Raw genomic sequence first — 24,492 nt, forward strand, 5'->3', positions numbered from 1 at the left:
AGTTGTATTTTGCTTAACACATCTTAATTAATAATATTTAATCGGTGACGTTTATTAGGCACCATTAAATAAAAAATATTTATTTGAAAGATAATAATATTATAACTCGATAGTTTTAAACTTTACTTACACAATTCTTCACAAAATAAAAGAATTTAAAAAGATCCTACCGTTTTCTTAAGTTTAGCAGCTAATGTAAACAAATGTTTAGATTTCCCGCGAACAATATCACTTTACAAAAGAAGATCACTATGAGATAAAAAAATGATTTTATGGTTTTTATCTTGAATTTAAAACCGATAAAATATTGTTCGTTGATAAAGGGTTGTTATCTTCTTTTTCGTCTCGACTCTTCGCTCAGAGGGGTGAAATAAATTAATCGAATCATTACATCCCTAGCATTCGAGTGTTTAAAAAAAACAATGTCAGTGTCAGTCAGTGTCATTGTCAGTTGTCACTTTGATTGTCACTGACATACGTGTGGCGCGGAATTTTCTATTTATTTTTTTAGCTACAGTCTAAGGCTACAGTATTAAAAACGGTTGATAGTTTAATTAATATAATTATAACAGTGAAAATAAATATTAAATCATGGCTTCACATAACAAAACTCTCAATGTATTAGCTACCAAACTTGGACTCATTGAAGAAGAAAAAGTTGTCAAGTAAGTGATTAATTTAATTTAAAATAATATGAAATTACAATGTTTTTATGTATTATCCATGAAATTAACAATGTGGAGTTAATCGCGAATGTCTGTATAATCTAACAAGAATGTTACAAATAGGCACAATGCAAACAAGTGGTCTTTTTAAATATAACCTTAATGGTATTTTTTTCCAGTAAAGCAGCAGAGTTTGAACGCCTTCTGCAGACCAAGTCAACGGCTGGAAGCAACATGACTGACACCAGCAAAACTGTGATCTGTCTGGACCTAGCTGCTGGCATATTTGGAGCTGATTTAGAAGTGGTAAGGAGGATCTTGGTTTTCATTTTAAGGTGGGAGATTGTTGCGTGGTCTTGTGTTCGTAATTTGATGGTAAATTTAATGTCAGGAGTATAATATTTGTTATTCGTATGTGTTATTTAATTTCAAAGTAGAATAATTTACCCAAAATAATGTTGAATGGAAGAATAAAGGTAATCTGTGTTATTTACAACAACACTGACAACATTTCCTCAATTTATTTTACTTCATTGTGTTCAAGATGACTGGTCTGTGGTTATTGTTGCAATGATCTATTGTGGTTGGTTAGCTAGGTATTTGAATTACCTATTCAAAATTTTTAACTAAAGTATAGGCTTCAAAATCTTTAAGTATAGTATAGACTAGTGATGAAACGGATAGTTGTTTGGCCGGATACCGGATACCGGATATCCGGCCAACTGCTAGGCCGGATAGCCGGATATCCGGCGGCCGGATAGTTGGCCCATTGTCTCGTTGCATGTCGTGACGAGTTTAGCGCCGCACGTGTGCTTCGAACGCGATCAGTGGGTCTATTAGTAGACTAGACTAGTCACACTTTTCGAAAATCGAATCCGTCCGAACAGAATGTCAGATATTGCCACTTGTCTAGGGGGCAGATCAATTCGGGTGATTTCGGTTACTATAGTGAGTGTGTGATTGAATAGAGAAAATTAAATTAGTTTACTCGCTGCGTAATCTGACTGAACTGCATGCATCATGTCAGACCATCACCACCAGACCATCAGTGAAAATTATTGAATAAACAAAAAACCCAACGAGGGTTTTCGCGTATGAAAAATCCGCCAGATGTCAATACGTAGACGCGAGGTCCAAATGCTGCATAATTGGTTATTTTTGACATGACATTGACAGATATTTCAAAATCCACCAATCACGCAGCAGTCAGACCCCACATCCACGTCCCGCCATCTAGCGGATCTTTCATAAGCGAAAACCCTCACTGCGTAAAAATGAACTAAAAAGATAAAAACAAGCCTTAGTGTTCACAAATGCAGTCGGAGGCATCAATGACTAATTCTTTTGTTGGTGATATGTATTTGTAATTTTATTTTAATATTTTTAGTTAAATAACATATATGTTTGTAAGCTACTTAAAAAGCTCTTTATTTTGACACTACACTCGATAGTTTTTGAGAAAAAAAAATTTTTTTTGAAGATATTATGGCGCCTTAAATCCGCCATTTTGATTTTTTTCAAATTTAATATAGCCAGTGTCACTATCACAATTAAGACAAATCTAACGACACCTCTCACGCTAAAATCGGTCAAGCTGTTTAGGCTGTAGGCCGTGCCAAAGAAATATACATACATACATACACTCGAAAAACATAACCCTCCTTCTGGCGCAGTCGGGTAAAAAGATCGCCTTGTTTATTTGGCAATATTTCGACATTAACAGATGTTTACTACACTCGACAGCAAATAAATCGCACCACCCGCGACGCGAACTTTAAAGATTTTCTTTTGACACAATAATGGTGCCCCAACAATATTGGTGTTATTTGAAAGCCCAATAAATATCCTTAAAGAAAAACACATTTTAATTTCTTAATAAATGATTAACATATACCATAAATGTGACTTGAAAAAAGACCTCACTTTGGGTTCACCTCTGGGATCAATTAGACCAAATTTTGTGGTTATAAAACCAAATAATGATCACACGTGTCCTCTTTAACAGATGGATAGCGATTAATCCCAACTTAACAGTTTTATAGCCATAAAAGTTGGCTCAAGCGTAACTATCTATTTTTTGAAGAAGTGACTCTGGATCCTTCTAAAGAAACATTTTTGGGGTAAAAACCTTTCCTATAATGANCGCGTATGAAAAATCCGCCAGATGTCAATACGTAGACGCGAGGTTCAAATGCTGCATGATTGGTTATTTTTGACATGACATTGACAGATATTTCAAAATCTACCAATCACGCAGCAGTCAGACCCCACATCCACGTCCCGCCATCTAGCGGATCTTTCATACGCGAAAACCCTCACTGCGTAAAAATGAACTAAAAACATAAAAACAAGCCTTAGTGTTCACAAATGCAGTCGGAGGCATCAATGACTAATTCTTTTGTGGGTAATATGTATTTGTAATTTTATTTTAATATTTTTAGTTAAATAACATATATGTTTGTAAGCTACTTAAAAAGCCCTTTATTTTGATACTACACTCGATAGTTTTTGAGAAAAATTTTTTTTTAAGATAAAATATTATGGCGCCTTAAATCCGCCATTTTGATTTTTTTTTTCAAATTTAATATAGCCAGTGTCACTCTCACAATTAAGACGAATCTAACGACACCTCTCACGCTAAAATCGGTCAAGCCGTTTAGGCTGTAGGCCGTGCCAAAGAAATATAGGTACATACATACATACACTCGAAAAACATAACCCTCCTTCTGGCGCAGTCGGGTAAAAAGATCACCTTGTTTATTTGGCAATATTTCGACATTAACAGATGTTTACTATTTATGTATAGAGTGATTAGCCCAGAAAAAGAAATTAGTTTTTTGAAAGGTCTTAATTTGGCTTTTTTGTAACTTTTTGGACTTTAAATAAAAGCCGTCATTATTATAAGCCATTTTATTGATATTTACCTCAAAGATTAATGTATTTCAATTAATTATAGGAAAATGTCGATTTTTTTAAATATCCGGTATCCGGCCGGATAGTGAGTTACTATCCGGTATCCGGCCGGATAGTAAATTTAGGCCGGATATCCGGCCTACCGGATAGTTACCGGATATCCGTTTCATCTCTAACCACCCGCGACGCGAACTTTAAAGATTTTCTTTTGACACAATAATGGTGCCCCAACAATATTGGTGTTATTTGAAAGCCCAATAAATATCCTTAAAGAAAAACACATTTTAATTTCTTAATAAATGATTAACATATACCATAAATGTGACTTGAAAAAAGACCTCACTTTGGGTTCACCTCTGGGATCAATTAGACCAAATTTTGTGGTTATAAAACCAAATAATGATCACACGTGTCCTCTTTAACAGATGGATAGCGATTAATCCCAACTTAACAGTTTTATAGCCATAAAAGTTGGCTCAAGCGTAACTATCTATTTTTTGAAGAAGTGACTCTGGATCCTTCTAAAGAAACATTTTTGGGGTAAAAACCTTTCCTATAATGAAATGAAGTTTAGAACTAGGCTTTTGAATGGTACGAATATTGGTGTGAAGTGGGGATGCATACGTTTGAAAGTGCTTGTCGCGGGTGGTGCGATTTATTTGCTGTCGAGTGTATTTATGTATAGAGTGATTAGCCCAGAAAAAGAAATTAGTTTTTTGAAAGGTCTTAATTTGGCTTTTTTGTAACTTTTTGGACTTTAAATAAAAGCCGTCATTATTATAAGCCATTTTATTGATATTTTCCTCAGAGATTAATGTATTTCATTTTATTAATAGGAAAATGTCGATTTTTTAAATATCCGGTATCCGGCCGGATAGTGAGTTACTATCCGGTATCCGGCCGGATAGTAAATTTAGGCCGGATATCCGGCCTACCGGATAGTTACCGGATATCCGTTTCATCTCTAGTATAGACTGTTTTTATCACTTGTCTTCAAAATGACATCTCAGTCAGTCTTCTTCTCAGCACCAGCCCATAAGTTGTCCTGTAGTAGTGTAGTGTAATCTATATTTGGTATGTGTGTGTATAAATGACCTGAAAAGGGCTTACATACTATTAAATGGTTTGATTAACACTTTGGTGGACAGACAGGTTAAGAATTGCTTCCCAATATGACACTACTTATTCACATACATTGCCTATGTGAGTAGTGTCTATGTAAAATGAGTAAAAACTATGACGTCTAGGAGTTCTGTCATGTCATCCTTTACTACCTGAACGCCTGTGGACATTACTGTCCATCAATGTGTTAATGATTTTGCCTATTTCCACATTTCAGAAAGTAGCCATCAAATACTCCGGCCTCAAGCCAGCAATGTACACCAACTGTCGGAAGATAGTGCAGAACCTTCTGGAGCTTAATGATGATAAGCTTTCCACTCTGGTGGTCTGCAACACATTCCAATGCAGCAGTGTCCAGGCATTGGCTGATAGGATACTGGAGGAGTATCAAGGACAGGCTAAAATGGTATGTTTGATAAATAACCCACTCCCATATCTATCATATCACTTTTTATTCACACCCTGGCTGCACATAATAATGTAATAAAGTACATAATGACAATTTTACGTTTTAATTTCATGCTGACCATGAAATGACAAAGTTGTGTAAAAATGAGCATCATTTCGTCAGGTAATTTAACTGAATTTTTGTGGGTAAATATTGTAGTTTATTGTATTATTTTTTCCAATATTTCTTTGAATGGTTTTACTCCCTTTGAGTATTACTTTGGTTCAACCTTTTTTTTGTTGCTGTACCCAAAATTTATTTCTACTATGCAATGCTTGTATGTTAAATAAATTGGGGTACAACTCAGCTATCAACTTAGAAAAGATCATTTAATTTATTGAATTTTATTTTATTACAGGAATTGGACATGAATTTGCCCCAATATGTGTGTATGGCTGTATATCAAGCTTGCAGGTAAATATTTTATTTTGTATATGTATTTCTATTAAATCTCTTACCAGCATTCATTGTTAAAATTATGTAGGTATCTATTTTAAGTTAAAAGTCTGACTGTTGGCAAGTTTTTCACTCTACTCATTATTTAAGGACCTAAGTATGTCTGAAATAAATGTTTTGATTTGTTTAATCTGTAAATTATTTAATTACTATTTCAGAATAAACAAAGTAAAACTATCAAAGAGTAAAATAATAGAGAAGTCAAGACTGAAACCCGCACAGTGGGCCAAGTTGGATGCGGACTGGACAAAGTTCGTTGACCAAAACTTTGCTGCCGCCAAGAAGAAGAGGGGCCGCCCGCCGAAGAAAGTGGAGGTGGAAAATGGTAAGTTATAATATTAATGTTTTTGTGCAAATAAAACATTACAGTGTTTTGTCTTACTGTCATGTCTTGTAATTTCTAAATTGGAGTTATGTGTGGCATCTCACAAGCTAGAATCTGGCAGTAAGCCTGGGAAACTCAGACCCCCTTATTATAAAAAGTTAAAATCGGTACGAAAATGAAATTTCCATACTTAAATGTCAATTTAAACCAGAGTTCAACCCTCAGATCATAGAAGGGAATAGATGTGAAACGGGGGCGTGGCGCGTGTCTCCGCGATATGCCCAGAAACGAACATCGCCCGCGACGCCAGGTTAGTCGCGATTCAGTCGTACTGAGGAAATGTTCTCCGATATTGTTGGATAATGCGTCGTAACGTGCAATAACATAAGTGAAACGAAGAACTACAGGAACAATGAAGTCATTTACCACATGTAAGTATTGCAAATCCATTGGTATTTTGCTTATAAATAGAAAAAACTAAACATTTTTACGACCGAATTCAGTGCCGTGACATTTACTGCGATATCGAAATTAGTGGTGATAAAAATTCAAACACGTTGTACATTGACGATTTAGTTAGCAACCACTTTATGTCATGCGTAACTACTGCGCAATGTATTTTATTTCTTCCGATATCCACTGACGCGTGAAAATACACAGTACGGCCGCATGTGCCGGTCGTAACATAGTGCAGGGCTCGTGTTCTAATACGGTTTCCTATTATCGATAAATAGAAGTAAATTATTATTTTCTATTTTCTAATTTTGAATGAAAAAATCATGAGTTGCTTGCGATTTTTAAGTTTTTACAAAAACAATAACAATAGTAGAAGGGATTAGTAACTGTCAACTATGTAATTACTATAAGAGCTAGTTGAAAGCCTAATATAGGCATTATTTTTGATAAACATAGGCGGTACGAATTTCGCCATAATTAAAAAGTTAATGCGCGATAGTAGTTAATAATAATTACAGTGATCCTGTTATTATTATTAAAGTAAATAATAATTATATTACCAATATTGTAAATACTGGTAAAAATCGCAAGTACCTAAAAGTCATGGGTTAAGCCCATGACTTTTCATACAAACTTTGTCAGTCTATAACTTCTATACTCCATCGATAACGACATTGAGCTTTGGTTGGGGTAAATTAATATAAGTAAGGTAACTTCATTTAGTCCCAATAATTGATTCTGAGTTTTTCGTCCATACAAAATGGAACTGACTCCTTTATGCAAAAATCGTTAAAGAACATAATAATAACGTATAATAATAAAAAGGTTTTCATACAAGCATTTTTTAAACCAATTTCGAGCCTTGCCCCCAGGATTTAAAGTATCGATATCTTATCGACTATATTTTATCTTTCTTCTCTCTAATTGCTTTTTTCAAAGTGTGCGTCACGTCACGCGGCCATTGTTTGGCCATAAGGCACGCCTTCTGGCCAATCACAGCACTTTTAAGCCGGTTGCACATGTTGTCGTAGACTCTCAGTCGCTTTGTTTTTACACAGTTGAATGTGTGTGTGGGAGCTGTGGTGGGGGAAATGTGGGGACACTGGTTCTCGTTGTAGTTACGCGCGACTTCATATCTATTCTCTTTCTATGATCTGAGGTTCAACCAGAGTCTAACTTTTTGTGTTAAGAAGGTAAGGGACAAGCTAGGCACTCCGTTTGCCCCTCGCGCGTTTTGATAACTCACGACTGCATGTGGACACAATGAATCTTTAGGATCTCAAAATCGCGCGATTCGAAACGCGTGCAAAAAAACGCGTCATCTGCACAACCTCATAATACCCCACACGTTTTACTTACAGGTGAAAACGAAGTCAACATGGAAATAGACATACCAAAAATAGAAGAGCCTTCAGAACCAAAGATAGAACCTTATGAAGACTGGAAGCGCCGCATGCTAGAAGCAGCTTACAAAGAATTGAAGATGAAGGAAGCACAGAGCGTTAAAACTATTAAGAGCGTAGAAAAAACGCCGAGGCGGTCGCCGCGGAAAACACCGCAGAAATTTTCACCGTACAAAAGCCCTACGAAGGGAGCTGTGAGATTATTGTTCCCTTTAAATATGTAATTTATTATTGTTTTTTACTGTTAATCAAAAACTATTAATGTTAAGTTTAGTGTTAAGTTTAAATTATGCATTTTAGGAATATCTCGACATTAATTTTTAGGCTGTATGTGGTTCAATATTAAAGTCTGACATGTAAATTTATTTTGGACATTGAATAAATTGTGTTTTTAAACGTATTTGTTTTTTTCTAAGCTTGTTTATGTAGTCACTTTTATATGCGTCGGTCAATTTCACACATTTACAACTTTTAATTCTATGTGGCTATGACTATGACTTTTGTCATAAGACAACCAAAATGGTACTTTTTACCATATTGAAAATACTCCCATTATTCTTCACTGTGACATTCGGTCAAGGAAATATTACCACTAACGAGCTACTGCAAGATCGTTCGAAATATGGCGGGAACATCACCTTTGACGACCCGGGCCGACCGACCCTCGCGTACCCAACCTCCCTCGGCTTCCTATTCATCTTCATAACCATCCTTATCGGCGTTGTAGTAAGAGCTATAATGCTATCAACCAGCATGTGCATACCATACCGCGTAGTGATGTTCTGCCTTGGCGGATTAGCTGGATTCTGCGCCAACCGCTTTCCAGACTTCAAACCCTTCGTAGATATCTGCTACGTCGATGTCGACGTCCTTTTACTAACATTCCTACCTATAATCGTCTTTAACACGTCCTACAATGTGGACTCCCATTCGTTTTGGAGATGCTTCCCCCAAATTTTGCTCGTCGGAGTACCAGGGGCGTTGTTAACTGCTCTTATGGCAGCGTTCATAGCGTACCACCTGATAGATTCTTCGTGGAATCTCCCTACTGCCATCTTGTTTGGGGTCGTCTGCTCTCCGATATATCCTATGGAAGTAGTGAAACAGTTGAAGGAGATGACCAAAGGGAAGTACATAAGCGTGCTGCTACTGGGTGAAGGGTTGATAGGAGATGCGACGGTCATGATTGAGTTTACAGCAGTTTTTGGGTACTTAGCCTTAGCTGTCACTGATGCGTCCCAGATCGCGTTGCTTTTGCTTCGGTACGCTGGCGGAGGGCTTCTTCTTGGCTTTGCTATGGGAAAGATATCAGGGACTTTACTGTCTCTGACCTATTACGACCTGTTATGTGCTGTGACTGTGACGCTGTCTACTGCCTACCTCACGTATTACATAGGAGAGAAGTTCTTATACGTGTCAGGACTCTTGGGGACTGTCATAGCTGGTGTGCTAGTGAGCTATAGGAAGTCGACTGTGGCGGGGGAGGTGGAGCAGGTGGTGGCTCACTTCTGGAGCATACTGGCTCATACGGCGAATACCCTCGTGTTTACTATGGTGGGGGTGGTGATATTCGAGAAAGTGAGCTATGGGATGAGCATGCGCCAAGTGTCGCTGGTGTTTGTGACGTATACCACTGTGTATTGTTCCAGGTAAGAAATATTTGTATCTTAGACACAACGACCGAGACTGGAGACCAAGACGGGAGATTGCGACCGTTACTTGACTTTAGGCCACACCTTTAGGCAATGTTTAAATATCAGTTCGGTAGCCTAGCTCAATTATATCAGATTTTTTTCTATGTACCAGTTTTACCTGGTTTTATACCGACTGGTAATAGAGGCTAGCGAGACAGAAATGAATTTATGGAATAAATGACTAAGTAGGACATAAGAGACAGATCCTAAGTAAGTAGCGGTCGCAGTCTCCCGTATTGGGCTATTGTCTTTATTGTAGGTAAGTAGTTATTACGTTGAATAAGTAACGGTTTATCTCTAATTAATTCTGTTGTCGTAAAACCGGGTCTCCAGCGCGTATTTTGCACTACGATGTACATAAATAAATAGGTTTTAATCTCATTTCTTCCAAGGCTGCTGGTGTACACAGCAATGATGCCGCTTCTCCGCCACGTGGGCTATGGCATGACATGGCAACACTGCATGGCTTGCGTGTGGGGCGGTCTCAGAGGCCCGCTCTCCCTGTGCCTATCGCTGATCATCCTCCACATCCCTACTGTGGCTGACGCTGGTGACGTAAGAGCTGTTTATGAGAGTAGATTTGCAGCAATTTGCTGCAGCGCTGTTAGGCGAAGGTGCCTATAGTTAGGCGTGAAGCACTGTATGGCTAGCACGAAAAACTTTCGAGTTCGAATCGTTTGCGTATTCAAATCGCCATCAAAAGATTTAATAGGAAAACTACAACAGCGCCCTTGTCGTAAAGTGAACTTTGCAAATGGTTGCACGAAACTTATTTTGAGAATCAAAATTATCACGCTATCGCTTAATTCGAAGGTTGAGTATCGAATTTTGTCGAATACGTAAACGACTCGAAGACGAAAGTTGTTCATGCTAGAGGTACTGATCATCATTCTACGACATATTCTCGCTCTGGCTGCTGTAGGGATGTAAGATACATACTATTGTACCTACCTAGATGTAATAGACAGCAGAGAAAGAAGTCTGTTACAAATTCTTCACTCTTGATTAGCGACGAAATTCTTTAGGTCCTATATTTATTAAACACAACCCGATCGAGTTAACTGCGCACCTGGCAGCCGTGACGTCACATCGACGCTCTGGTCACGGTAATAATATCATACAGTATTGTAACTTCATATAAACCGACGAAACGAGAGCTTTCCTTCGAATTTCAAATCTCGGGACGCGGTCGAGATGAAAAAATTAGGGGTGTCGCAAATGTGCCGAACGGACGTCGATGGCCTAGTGTTGAAAATTACTAAGGTAAATTTGTCAAAAACTAGTCATTAACTGTCAGAAATGGTCATTTTCAGTCAGTTTGATTTGAAATGAAAATTATATATTGTATAAAACCAGCTTTTGCCAACGATTTCGCCCGCCTGAAAGTAACAAGTCTTTAAGTACTCATTATGATTAGTAGATTCAAAATTATTTTAGTATATTTTTTAAATTAAATCTACTAATCACAAAACAACACGCATTTTTATCCTATTCCATTCACAAAGTATTTTGTTTGTCTAAATAAAAAAAAATTACAATCACAAAACTAGCTATAGAAATTCTAAGTAGACAGATGTAATTAGAATGGGTACCTACTGTAGGTGAGCAGCCCTATCGCATGTTTTCATACCGTGACGTACCGCGGGGCTGTTGACATGACATTTATTTCAAAAATATGGCCGAGTTGGAATACTTTATAGATAGTATTACCGTGCTCTGGTACGGATGGGGCGTATGCGGGGAGGTGTGCGAGGGAGAGTCGCATCCTAGCCTCTGTGGTCTAGTGGTAAGACCACCTGCTTCAGACGCAGAGGTCCCGGGTTCGATTCCCAGTGGGGGCAGATTTTTCTGTTCGGTTTAGTTGGTGGTAGGGCTTGTTCTAAGTCCGCCTGTCTAGTTACCACCATCTTACCTAAGCCTGTCGCCATAACAACAATGTTAACAGCATTGTTGTGTTCCGGCAGTTAGAGGTAAGATAGCCAGTTCCTCCGTGGTTGAGAATGGTGAGATACAGGCCAAGAGCTTCCTCGTTGTGGATAAAAAAAATCCAGGTGCACAGTTCGATCGGGTTGTAGCTTATTAACTTTGAGTAGTTAGATTATCGTAGTTTATTTTCTAACAAGACGACAACCTCCAGATCTTCATAATCCAAACGGCTGGACTGGTTCTTCTCTCCCTACTAATCAATGCCACCACCATGGGCAAGGTTCTCAAGATGCTTGGCTTGGCCGAGATCTCTTTGGCCAAGAAAGCGAACATGACGAACTGTGTCAAGCGCATCATGATGACCAGGGACCGGTGCATATCCATGCTGAAGATGGACAAGTTCTTGGCGGATGCTAACTGGGACTTGGTTCAAGAAGGTAAGTGGGTTGAATAACTTGAATTTTCTTTCGCTGCTCTCAATTTAAAAGGTTTTGCCACGTTTGATCTTGTAGAGATGATTCTATTGCGCCATGCTGATAGTAAAATTACAGTGTCTGTAGGTTTTCCTCTTGATGGACAACCTGGTGAAGGTTGCGGAAAGCATCTGGATGTGGATTGTGGGTAGCGCAAGACCGAGCGTTGTGAAAATAGGTAAAAGGCTAGGCCTTTGTCCAGCAGTGGACGTCTTTCGATTGAGACGAACGAACTACTGACCTAATTATGAAGGTTCTGTATTTATGCAAATTGAAGTCAAAAATAGTAGTTAACCACCCGGTGAAGTTAACTGCGTACGGCTGCCAGCCGTGACGTCATTTCAAGGCTGGTACGGACAGGGCGAAAGCAGGGATATGTGCAGGCAAGTAGGAGTGCAGCGAGGTGCACGCAGTTAGCTGGATCGGGATCTGGATCTGAACTTAATAGCACCGTCATAACTAAAGCCAGGTCCAATGACCCCAAGCTACCCATCCTTATCGCTCGCGCGTAATTATGTTGCTGTCGCGCTCGCACACTCATTGCGGGCGCCCGCACACTCATTGCGGGCTCGCGCGTAATTATATTGCCGTGGCGACGGGCGCGCACAGTCGCCACGGCAATATAATAACGCGCGAGCAATAAGGATGGGTAGCTTGGGGTCATTGGACAAAATTCTACGTGCTCACAGACCAGACTACCTATACTTAAACAAGAGATGTATGGTGTTTTTTATTATCCAAAGGCACTACAATAAAGCACCCGTACCAGCTCCAAATATCCGGTCGGGAGGAAGACAGCGAGGATGACACGTATATGGGGTACCACTACTCCACGTGTCCCGACTGCGAGCGAGAGATTCCCAACGAGCCTACGAAGAAGGAATTCGCTGAGATGATGAGGTGAACAATAATATCATCATCATCAATCTTTAGTTGTGTAGACTCCTAAAGCGTGGAGCGAGCCCATTAATGATTCCGTTTACCTCGCAGCACAAAAAGGCATAATTACATTTTGTTTCCATCCACTAGCAAAGAGTCGAGCGAAAATGACAAACAAAGGCCAAACGAGCAAAAATTTGCTCCCTCTTCAAATCAATACTCCCAAACTCTTTCTTGGTGGAAAGGATGAAAGAATTAACTACTTAGACTATAAAACTTATTATGTACCTATTTCAGCGATGACTGAATCTAATTAGGCTGGACTACTTACTTATTGACAGGACTAACTGGAACTATCCAGTAGTTTTTTTTCTTAATGTTTCTCCTACGTTTTTTCTCGTTCTACAGGGAAGCTAACCAACGAGTCCTCAAAGCGATGAAGATATCCTATTGGCGCCAGTACGAGCACGGTAAGATAAGCAAAGATGGCGTCAGGACGCTCGTGCAAGCCGTCGAAGTTGCCACAGACTCTGAAAATGGAAGGGTTAATCTGGACCAGCTGGGGACTTTGTGGAAGCCAAAGGTGATGTAAAATAATACCAATATTGTAGTAGGTAGGAATAGTAGTTCCCAATTTCAGCTAAGAGCCAGTGATTCCTTTTTTCTTCTATGCCAAATATTCACTTGCTTGTATGACACATGACCTCACCTGCTGGAAAGTGATAATCAAGCCGAATGTGGAAGCTTTATCTGGAATCTTCAACCCTATAGGAACTGGTTACCTTACCACGAACTGCTAATACACAAGCTTTTAACATTAGTAGGTGGTAGGTAACTAGTCAAGCGGACTTAGACAGAGCCTATTACCAACTAAGTAAAACAAAAAAAAATTGGCCTTCACTGGGAAATCGAACTCGGGATCTCTTTTGAAGACTGACCATCTTGCCACTAGGTGACTAGACCACAGGGGCAACCAAAGGATAATTTATCTATCACCAGGCACACGCAGTCTGGTTACGTCACAAGCTGGTAAACGTCATGACGCCCGAAGCAGCGAACGCTCAAGTGCCGCGTCACCCGCTGCGTCAGCGCTGCTACCGGATCGTGACCAGCGTGTGGTTTGACATGTTCATCTACCTGATGATCCTGTGTAATACTCCCGTGATACTCTGCGAGGTGGCTATGAAGTCGCCAGCTAAGATTTACACGCACGTCATTAAGGGGTTGAACTTGTAAGTTTTTTAGGAATATCTTGTAGAATTTGGAAGGTTAGCAGCTACGTTCTTTTTAAATGTGGCTATTGGTATGGTCTCTACGCCATCAGGTACCAGACTACCAGTGCTTGCATAGCAGATAGTGTTAGTTTTTAATAATCATAATATCCCTATTGGCCTTGGCGTTTGGTGCATGCCCAAATTAAAAGCATTTGTTTGACTCCTGAAATACTTACCTACTTACACTAGACATAGGGCAAAGCTGGTGGATCTAATGAATTTTTCAGATTCTTCTACATCATCTACGTATTCGAGATGATCTTAAAAATGATTGCATTCGGCGTTTGTGGGTACTTCAAGTCCCACTGGAACAAGCTGGACTTCTTCATCATTGCGATGGCTACTGGTGGTTAGTATTGTGTTCTTTCTTCTTTCTCTATTTGATTGGTCTACCTACACCTCCCATACCTACCCACACTTATGAGACCCATGATGTTTGTACAGCTAGTTTAGGTATTTCAGAATAGGTACAATAAAGTGAGTAAAAGTATGACAGATATAAGTAGGTACTTACCTTATTTAATATTGATTTTGACTGAAAAATTATTTAATTTTATTGCAGACTTGGCATTGGACATAGTAGATACTGTGACTCCTTGGGACAAGTGGAACAACTTCAATTCCAGCGTCCTGACGGCCACGAAACTGTTGAGGATGCTGCGGTTTCTTAGGCTTTGCAAGTTGGCTCGGTAAAGGTTTTTTTATCCTATTGTAGGTATCATCACAATCTTCGGACTATACAAAACCTCTCAATTTGTAGCGATGAGTTCCCTTCAACGCGTTCTGTCATTAGTTGCGGCGGTCTATGCACGCGCAGTGATCGCCATCGCCGATGCAAGCTGCACGCGTTGGTTTTGTCGAAGCTTTAACGTTTTGGTGATTTCAGGGTTTCAGTCCCAAAAATCATGGCATACATAGATCGGATGATAGATATCCAGCTAGCCTATGGCTATGATGTCGGAAAGGTAATACCTAATCCCCTTATAAACATCCTTAGAGTCCAATCATTTGGTAGTTTTAGCTGTGGATTTACCTGTCAATGTTTTCCGAGAGTTTAGAAAATTGGTGATGTGCTCCTCAATTTTAACTTTGCGCCCTCTTATGTTGCCGCGTGCGCCGCCATATTGGAAAAATGGCGCCCGACTACACCAGAAGGAGGGACATGTTTTTTAATATCCCCGTTTTGGATCAAATGACTGGACTAAGCTTTGTTGGATAGCCGTTTTGCCTGGTGGTGTTGTTTCTGACACTTGATGAGTTCCTAGCTGTACTTTGTCTATCTACGAGTATATTCGCTATAACTATTGTTGTTATCAGGGTTTCGTCACAGGAGAGCAGGAAGTATGCAACTTGCTGCCCCAGCTGGTAGATAACAAGCAGATACAGGAAACCTTGAATGCAAGGTTGGAAGCAGATCGGTAAATACCTATCTCTTCTAATGATTCGATTGTTTTATTCCACTTCATTTATTGGTACTATTATCATAAATCCAGGATTTAGATCAGGACGTCATCGTTTTTAAGTTCCCATATTCCGAAACTGGTTAAAAATATTCTGTCTTATTCAACGTCGAAGAAAACAGACGTCAGACTTGTTTCCTACTCGTATTCTTTACATTATTTATAACACACGAGCTGACCCGGCGAACTTCGTACTTAAAAGATTTAGAATTCTAATGGTGAAAAAAAAATTCAAATCGGTCTTGTAGTTTCGGAGCCTATTTAATACAAACAAATCTTTCCTCTGTATAAAATTAGTGAGATTCAATTACGTATTAATGACTAATGTTAGTTATTTGGATTTAGTTATTCCTAGTGCTTAGGTATAATGGGTACAGTTTAGCAGTGACGCGTCAGCTGGGACTCCTCCAAAGAGACCGGCCGTGGACCGCCATCACCGTAAAGACCCGCCAAGCTACCACCTCCACCCTGAACATTATGATGCTGGACGCTATGCAGCTGAAGGAAGAAGGTTACTATCTATTATTAAGTCTCTCACTTATTATGAGTATAAGAGTTCAAGTATAAATGAATATTTACAAAAATAAGAAACAACACGTTGGGCGCCACATTTTCAGCGTTAATTTTTTTTCATCATTTTCATTATTAATGAGATGACCGTACAAAATTGTTATTCAACAGGTTTCCTAGATGAAATGGAATATCGTTTATTAGTAAATGCGATACAGGAAAAAGTTCAAATGTGCCGACATAAAGGCAGTCTAGTTGCACCGTCTTCACCTGAAGTTAGTAATGTTTTAAAACGACTTTTATGTAGATTTCAATTAAAATATATTCAAATCTTATTCAATTGATCCCTGGTTAGGCCCGGTTTCCACCAAAGAGGATAGGAGATGAGAAGTGTTTGTAATTTAATAAACCAATCAGATTTCGTTATTTCCACATCACGTCACCGCTCAGCATCGGTTCAGAAATCTGATTGGTTATTCAATTCAAATATCTTCTCCTTTTCCGCTTTAGTGGAAAGGGCCTTATAGGTTTAGCCGCTAGTCGCATCTAGAAAGACTATATTTTGCGTCTTTTCTGATTTTCAAATAGACTCAACTTCGGGCCGTCTCATGGCTACAAGGAAACGAGAGAGCAGCGGATTTCTTTCTGGAAAACTCGGAAATTATGAATTATAATTACAACGACATCCTCATCTCACGAGGTATAGATTCTAATTTTTGTCGTCATTAACAAATTATACCTACCTACCTATATTTCTCTGCGTGATTCAAAGGTCTCTTGCTTTAGCATTAAGTAGGTACACGTTTTGTTTTTTGTACAATAAAGTAATTTAAGTAATGGGTTTAGTCGACTCTAGTCCACCTTATTATTCGTAATCGAATAATCGAGTTAATCATATATACACACAGCCAGAACGTGTCTAAAGTCCGGTCGCCATATACCTAATTACGCGCGAGCGATAAGGATGGGTAGCTAGGGGTCATTGGACGAAATTCTGTCTGCTCGGCGACCGGACTTTAGATCCTACATATAAGTTTCTGTGTTTAGGCGACGAGCCCAAAGGCCTTTACATACTGGTCTCTGGCCTGCTGGAAGCCACGTATGAGCCACCAGAAGGTGACATGGACGAGGCCATACCCAACTACGAGTTCCTGACCGACCTGAAGTTCGGAGACCCCAGTCAAGACTACATAGTGTCGGGAAACGCCATCGGAGTACTGGGGGTTAGTGCTTTTGGTCAATGTAGATAAGTTGTTTTGATTATGCTTTAGGTAAAAAAGCAATGAAACTTGCTGCCGATTAAAGGATTTGTCACACCGGATACTGTCATGTCAACGTGAACGCAGCCCGTATCATGTATGATTACTTTGACGTGACCGCAGACCACATCTAGGGTGACAAGTCCATACAAATCTTTGCTTATGTATGTTAACCTTTAACTACTGACGTGGGGGCCTCTCAGGCCCTGAAAAAGTCAAATTGTAGAATTTCTCCCCTCCCACGTGCACAACACACGCGAATCTTTTAGTACCTTCGAGTTTCATTGCGCCGAGGCTGTCAACAACTGTGCACCTGATTGCACGCGCAATATCAGTAGGTAAATTAATTTTAAAGTTTCTTGTGGGCCTCTCAGGCCCCCACCTCAGTATTGGCGTAACTTTTTTTGTCTATAGTTTTCATTTAGTTGTCGTCTATTCTTAAAATAATTTGAAAAAATCTATAAATATGGAGCCCACAGTACGTCGTCCGAGAGAAAGCGGTATCTCGGAAGTAAAAATAACCAGTATTTAACTAAAAATAAGAGAACAGTCGTTTTTGGCACGTATGTTAGGAAATGATATGCCTGTACCTGTCTATCAAGATTTAAACAATGAAACCAAGTCCCATACATGTCTTTTGAAGATTCAAATGAAATGTACATTTTAAAAACATGTATGGCTTCCTTCACTGAGCAAAGCAAGTTTATCCAGACTGTGTTTAATTCGCACTATTCGATGTGTGTCATTTTTTTCCCCCTTTTTCATATTAGGATTACTGATATATCATTAGCTAAAAAGACTATTGAAAATTAAGATTCTAAGTTGATTTATTGAATTTTTGAATATTTTTCATGATAACTTTGTGAATCATAATTTCATGAGATTTTTGCCAAAAAATGCTACATGTTTTCTAAAAATATAAATAATACTTACTTATTTACAAATAATTAACATAAAAATCGTTTTAATGTATTTAAATATAACCACTATTAATAATTATTAAACATAAAATCCTAAAAAGGTTGTATATTTTTAAATATAAGCACACATATGTACGGGCCTCTCAGGCCCCCACGTCAGTGTTTACGTGAAATTAAATCCACCTCAGTAGCTAAAGGTTAATGGCCTCAACTCTCGTTGCGCGACATATACCTGTGTAGATTTGAAACATGATTTTAAAGTAGGTATTCTGCCAAAATGCTCTCAAGCTGTTTTTACAGCCTAGATGACAGAATATCAAACTAAAGGCTAATAATGTTACTACCGTCTTCTTCTGTATTTTAAAGCGGTGCATTGGCAGGGCTTGTTTTAAGACCGCTTGGCTGGCTCTACCACCATCTTACCTAAGTCTTTCGCCGTAACCAAAATGTCAACAGCATTGTTGTGTTTCGGTAGTCAGAGGTAAGATAGCCAGTTCCTCCGTGGTTGAGGATTCCGGGTGAAGCTCACTTCCACCTTCGACCTGATCATCACTTTCCTGGTAAGATGCAGGCCATGAGCTTCTTCGTTGTGGACAAAAAGCCTCAAAGTAAAGTCTCCTTTTGCTGACATGATTTCCTTCAACAAGGTGCTGACGAGTCGCCCCTACAACTACACAGTGCGTTGCGACTCCGCCGTGCAAGCCTACTACATCACCATGCCGATCATCAAGGAGGCCTTCAACCTAGCTCCACATCCTATCATGGGGTATGGAAATCAACTGTATACTTACTTACTTATCCTTTATTTTCCATGTATTGGGACAACTAATGCTCTACTTTTTCTTCTGATTATTTTCGTTGCGGGTCCAAAGACAGTTTAACTTTCCCCCGGGACAAACTTGACCTACATTGGTTGGGTTTTTATGGCGGTCAAGCTGTAGATTCTGGCTACACAGGAGTTGCAGTGGTGGGAATAGTCCCGTAATGCTTAATAATTTAAGTGGTGGTCCTAGAAACAACTAACGTTTAGCAAAAGGTTGATATGAGTTTTTAGTAGGTATGCTGTAGAATACTGTAGACGCTTTTGGTAGTGATCCTACTAATATTATACGAGTAGGTAGGTACATGCGAAAGTTTGTGTGGATGTCAGGATGTTTGTTACTCTTTCACGCAAAAGCTACTGAACGGATTTTGATGGAACTTTACAGTATTATTGTTTATAACCCAAAATAACACATAGGCTATAATTTATGACGATCTGTGACAAACTAACTTTCACGCGGGTGAAGCCGCGGGCAAAGGCTAGTATAAAATATAGGGCTGTACCTACTTATAAAATAATTAGTAGAAAGTATGAAGTTCATCATTAATCGCTCACCAACCGAACATTGTTTGTGTCCCATCACTGATGTTTGTCGCTTCTCCATCCGAGGTAGATAATATTTGATTACGGGGGTAGATACCTTCAACATTGTTTTTTATTGAGATAATCTCACGCTTATTTTATCTAGTCTGGAAGCAGCGATGTGGCGAGAGATCGGCATAAAGCTGGCGATGATGGTGCTACCCACCGTGCCGGCTTACCACGGCTGGTCGGTGGAGAAGTTGAGCATGCGACTGGAGCATGCCTTTGTGCCGTGTCTTAAAGCATTCAAGGTATGCAGCCTTTTGCATTTAAGATAATAATGATAGTAGGTAGTTCACATGGTGACATTATCTGCAAGTAATAATTCATCTACTTGAAGTCAACTGTTACCTCTTCACTCCATAGAACGCTACACCGAACGGTTTCGAATCATACCACTTCCAAAAGTTTCCCAGGATCCTACCTAACTACGAACCTACTTTATCTCTCATTTGATTCCAAATGTTCCAGGTGTTTGTAGTGAATGAGCTGATGGAGGACATAATCCTGATTGACGGGGTCTGTCAAGATATGGCCACTCGGGAAGTGTTCCAGCCTCCTTGTTACATACCCAGGTAGGTAATAGCGTATTATTCATTACTATGTTATGAAACACGCCTAAGCCACACACCTGCAAAATGTTACTTGTATCTGCATGATTAGACCAGGCAAGAGTCTTGCCAGAGAGAGAGAGAGAGAGAGAGAGAGAGAGAGAGAGAGAGAGAGAGAGAGAGAGAATTCCCAGACGCCCTGCAATAAATATAAAGTGGGAAGCACCGGGATGCGGGCAGCGCAGGCTCGATTGCTGTGGAAATCCTTGGTAGATCTTTGTCATCCTTTGACTGAAACGAAAAAAATACCCAATAAGTATCTAACCAATCTGGAAATCATTGGGGGAGGTCTGTGATTAGTAGTGAACATCCTGCGGTTGAAATGATGACGATGATTCACAGGACAGCCCACCGCCTGATCTTCCCAAAGTCCTCGCAGCTGATGGTGTCCAACTCCTGCCCCGAGACCATGCTGCTCATCGTCCCGGCCAAGGATGCGGATGAGCTGGACATCATGGAAGACGAGCTGGATGACTTGCAGTGCGAACTGGTTGGTTCTTTTTAATAAGATTGGTTGATGGCTTAATTCGTGCTAAGATATTTCTATGTAAACATAACAGTTATAATCTATCCAACATAGCTTGATTAGAATGACAGCTGCCATCAAAAGTAACGACATAACTTTGTAGTAGCGATCAATGAGAGCTAAATATTGGCGGACAAGAAATAATTCACGTCTGACCTACAAACAATATTTTCGACGACAGTGCTTCTAATAAAAAATGTTAATTTCGTGTATATGCAGCGTTAAATTACACCAATAAGTAGTAATTCGAAATTATAAAAATCAAGCTAGAGTATTAACGACGTCTCTACAAGGTTATCTCGAGTTACAAAAATGTTAGTGTTGGGACATATCGACAAATGTCATATTAAATTAATACTATTTTTTTAACATACATATTTAACATTTTTTTTCTAACTAATTTTTTAACATATTTAAGTCAAGTTATACGTTTTTCTAAATGTTCACTATTAAAAACCAAAAAACATTTCATTCTTAAATAATCAAACATCGGAAATCAATCACCGGTAATTTTTTGGGTATTCATAGCACCGTTGCTCTAGAAGAGATGCCCACCGCCCTCTAGCGAGAGGAAAAAACCACTGAAGAACACTGATGATAATGACTACGACTTAGGTTGTACACCCTTGACATGAATTTTAAATTTTACTGTCTTTAAATTTAAATCATAATTGTCATTTTTGTGAATAAAGATATGAAGAAAAATTGGGTGCATTTTTTATATCATTTTTTCGAAAACTTATCGATACATCTATGTGAACCGTACGAAACATACCCAACACTAGTCACATTCGTTTGACAGCCGTCATTCTAATCAAGCTATATTGGATAGACTATAATAGTTGCTCAATCACGCTGAATACGCGCTCGAATGAAGCATCAATAGAGACAGGAATGGAAAGAACAAACGTGACCATTTTTTTTAATTCAGGACAGGGATTTCTGTCTTTCGATTTCGTAAAGAAGTCAACCCAGCGTATATCCACTCGATTTTTTTCAATAAGATGTGGTTGCACCTCACGCAAAAGTCCAACCTCATCGTACACGTACACATTTGTCACTAGTTTAGTAATGCTGGTCCATGTGATTGGTTCTTTTAAAGATAAAATTTATAAACAAGTACGAGCAGCAATGGATGCATTTAATTTTTAGAAATACCGGAGAAAATATTGCTCTCCGGGAGGTCGGGAGGTTAACCATTATTTCCGGAGTCTCCCGGGCAATCCGGGAGGGTTGGGAACCCTACTCATGTGACATACCTAATGTGAAACTTAACTGGTGCATACCTGTCGCAGGAGGACACAGTATATACCTTAGCGTTCTTCTGTTCTGAAGATATGACCTATCTTCGTCGATCACTGAGCTATTCTTCGTTACTAGCTACATGCTCATGCAAAAGATGTGGCATACTGTTCTCTTGACATTTTGGAAGCATATGAGCGAAGTATTTGTTTTTTAGTTGTTAGGGTTCCGTAGCCAAAATGGCAAAAACGGAACCCTTATAGTTTCGTCATGTCCGTCTGTCCGTCTGTCCGTCTGTCCGTCTGTCCGTCTGTCCGTCTGTCACAGCCGATTTACTCGGAAACTATAAGTACTACAGTGATGAAATTTGATGGGAATATGTGTTGTATGAACCGCTACAAAATTATGACACTAAATAGTAAAAAAAAGAATTGGGGGTGGGGCCCCCCATACATGTAACTGAGGGATGAAAATTTTTTTTCGATGTACATACCCGTGTGGGGTATCAATGGAAAGGTCTTTTAAAATGATATAAAGTTTTCTAAAAAACATTTTTCTTAAAGTGAACGGTTTTTGAGATATCAGCTCTCAAAGTCGTAAAAAGTATGTCCCCCCCCCTCTATTTTTATAACTACGGGGTATAAAATTCTAAAAAAAATAGAGGTGATGCATGCTAATTAACTCTTTCAACGATTTTTGGTTTGATCAAAGTATCTCTTATAGTTTTTGAGATAGGTTGATTAAATTGACATAATAAGTTTATTATATTTGCTGCTACGGAACCCTTTGTGCGCGAGCCCGACTCGCACTTGGCCGGTTTTTTGGAGTAGTACCCTTTCATCACTAGAATCTAGGTTCCGAGTGTATTAAAGTTCAATTTGCATCACAAACATTCAGGTTTACAATGTGTCCTCCCGCTGCATGTACCACAAAGTGGTCCGCAAGCTCTCGAGCGAATCCTTTTACTGTTCCTCGTTTAGGGTCAACTGTCATCACTGGAATCTAAGTTGTTTAGGCTCCTCTTTCATAATTGGAATCTAAGCTTTGAGCATTAAGGTTCAATTTGTATCACCAACCCAGGTTTCCAACGTGTCCTCCCGCTGCCTGTACCACAAAGTGGTCCGCAAGCTGTCAAGCGACTCTCGTGGCGCGGTGGCGCGGCGCGGGCGCAAGCGGCGACGCGGGAATGCAAGGAGAGTGAACTATAGAGAGTCTATGTGGGGGAAGCAGACGTGTGAGTTGTTTATTGATTTAAGATTGGATTGATAACCAGTTGATATCACGGTCCAATCAATCGACCAAAATGGAAATCATTGGGAGAGGTTTATGTTCAGCAGTTGGACGTCCTATGGCTGAAATGATGATATCACGGTTTTGACACAGAATATGTAGTAGTGTGTTTTCCTATACATGCATTTTGCGAAGTACACACACTGCATCAGGTCCGATACCATAAAATAGTATTTCGAGACGTCTCGCCAATTACAAAATTGTAGTTTGAACAACTTGGCGAATCCTTGGTTGGGTGGTAGTTTTATTGCAGCAATGCCAAGGATTTTTAGTGTAAGTTCTATCTATGCTGTAACTTAACTTATTCTCAACAGCGAGCGCGCCCGGCATCGGGACTGATCAAAGCGAGAAAGAACTCAGTTCTAAATATTACAAGCCCAGCCTCGTAGACATGGTAATAAAGAGATTTTAAGTTTTCGATATGTTCAGTTTGCTTCCTAAAAGTAGGTATACCTACAGTTTTCACGCATGAAACTTTTGATTTCAGCAACCCGAAAAGTTGGAGTCGACTCGTCAGAAAAGTAAGACTTTTACATAATATGATTTTTATTTCAGATTTCTTAGGACCTTATTATTCTCTATTCACATCTCAACATCAAGCAAGCTATAGTGTGCCGCAGTTCCAGCTACTACCCGTCATGTCACCTCGTTCTATCGCAAAGAAAAAACAAAAATGGGTAGAGGGAACTGTGGCCCACCACTGTACTTTTCAATGTAGGAGATTGATAAATAAATACCTAGTGGGAGAAGGAATTTAAATGGCAGATAAATATTAATATGGTATCTCTTTCAGGTGAGGTGAGGATCACCGAGTCCGGTACACCAGAAGAAGAGGTAAATTCCTTACAGAATGAAAACTCTTTTGGTTAAGCTAAGGTCTATTACATATTATAGACATGGTACATTTTCAGCTCTACAACACATTGCTTACGAAGCTCAAGCGATCTTCGCTTGAAAAGCGATAAATCGTTACGAAATCAAGGTAAATCAATTATTATTAATCAAATCAAGGATGCTAATGTACAAATATTTTTCATACAAATGTATAGCATGAAAATGATGTGTTTTTTTTAATAACTTGTGGTTTAATAATGATTGTATCTTTTGAAACGGTTTACCTTATCGTTTTGATAACATTATATGTATTTTTCCTTTACGCTTTGATAATGATTTATAAAAAACTATTTTGATGATTTTATTTATATATTTTATTTCGCTATTTATTAAACTTTTGA

At 39.1% G+C, this 24,492-nt stretch overlaps 2 protein-coding genes across 2 annotated transcripts; both read left to right on the forward strand.

Moving 5' to 3' along the window:
• The first annotated feature begins 459 nt into the window (after positions 1 to 459).
• Positions 460 to 8,159, forward strand: Orc6 (origin recognition complex subunit 6). Its single transcript, XM_028315082.1, has 6 exons — positions 460 to 665; positions 845 to 971; positions 4,918 to 5,106; positions 5,507 to 5,562; positions 5,763 to 5,929; positions 7,747 to 8,159. The coding sequence occupies exons 1-6, from the start codon at positions 592 to 594 to the stop codon at positions 8,010 to 8,012; spliced, it is 879 nt and encodes a 292-aa protein (XP_028170883.1). The 5' UTR covers positions 460 to 591; the 3' UTR covers positions 8,013 to 8,159.
• Positions 8,160 to 8,307: 148 nt separating this feature from the next.
• Positions 8,308 to 24,267, forward strand: LOC114360395 (sodium/hydrogen exchanger 10). The gene is made up of 23 exons (XM_028315111.1): positions 8,308 to 9,437; positions 9,875 to 10,037; positions 11,620 to 11,845; positions 12,625 to 12,781; positions 13,169 to 13,343; positions 13,760 to 13,992; positions 14,262 to 14,383; positions 14,597 to 14,723; positions 14,921 to 14,999; positions 15,352 to 15,452; positions 15,872 to 16,005; positions 16,176 to 16,279; positions 16,593 to 16,704; positions 17,052 to 17,227; positions 18,831 to 18,949; positions 19,695 to 19,839; positions 20,060 to 20,163; positions 20,542 to 20,689; positions 23,048 to 23,201; positions 23,572 to 23,651; positions 23,745 to 23,778; positions 24,051 to 24,091; positions 24,169 to 24,267. Exons 1-23 carry the CDS (start codon positions 8,308 to 8,310, stop codon positions 24,220 to 24,222), a joined length of 3,918 nt encoding a protein of 1,305 aa, XP_028170912.1. The 3' UTR covers positions 24,223 to 24,267.
• The last annotated feature ends 225 nt before the right edge of the window (positions 24,268 to 24,492 follow it).

This window comes from Ostrinia furnacalis, unplaced genomic scaffold (genome assembly GCF_004193835.3).
Source record: "Ostrinia furnacalis isolate ACB-3 unplaced genomic scaffold, ASM419383v2 OfSCF4979, whole genome shotgun sequence".
Lineage (NCBI taxonomy): Eukaryota > Metazoa > Arthropoda > Insecta > Lepidoptera > Crambidae > Ostrinia > Ostrinia furnacalis.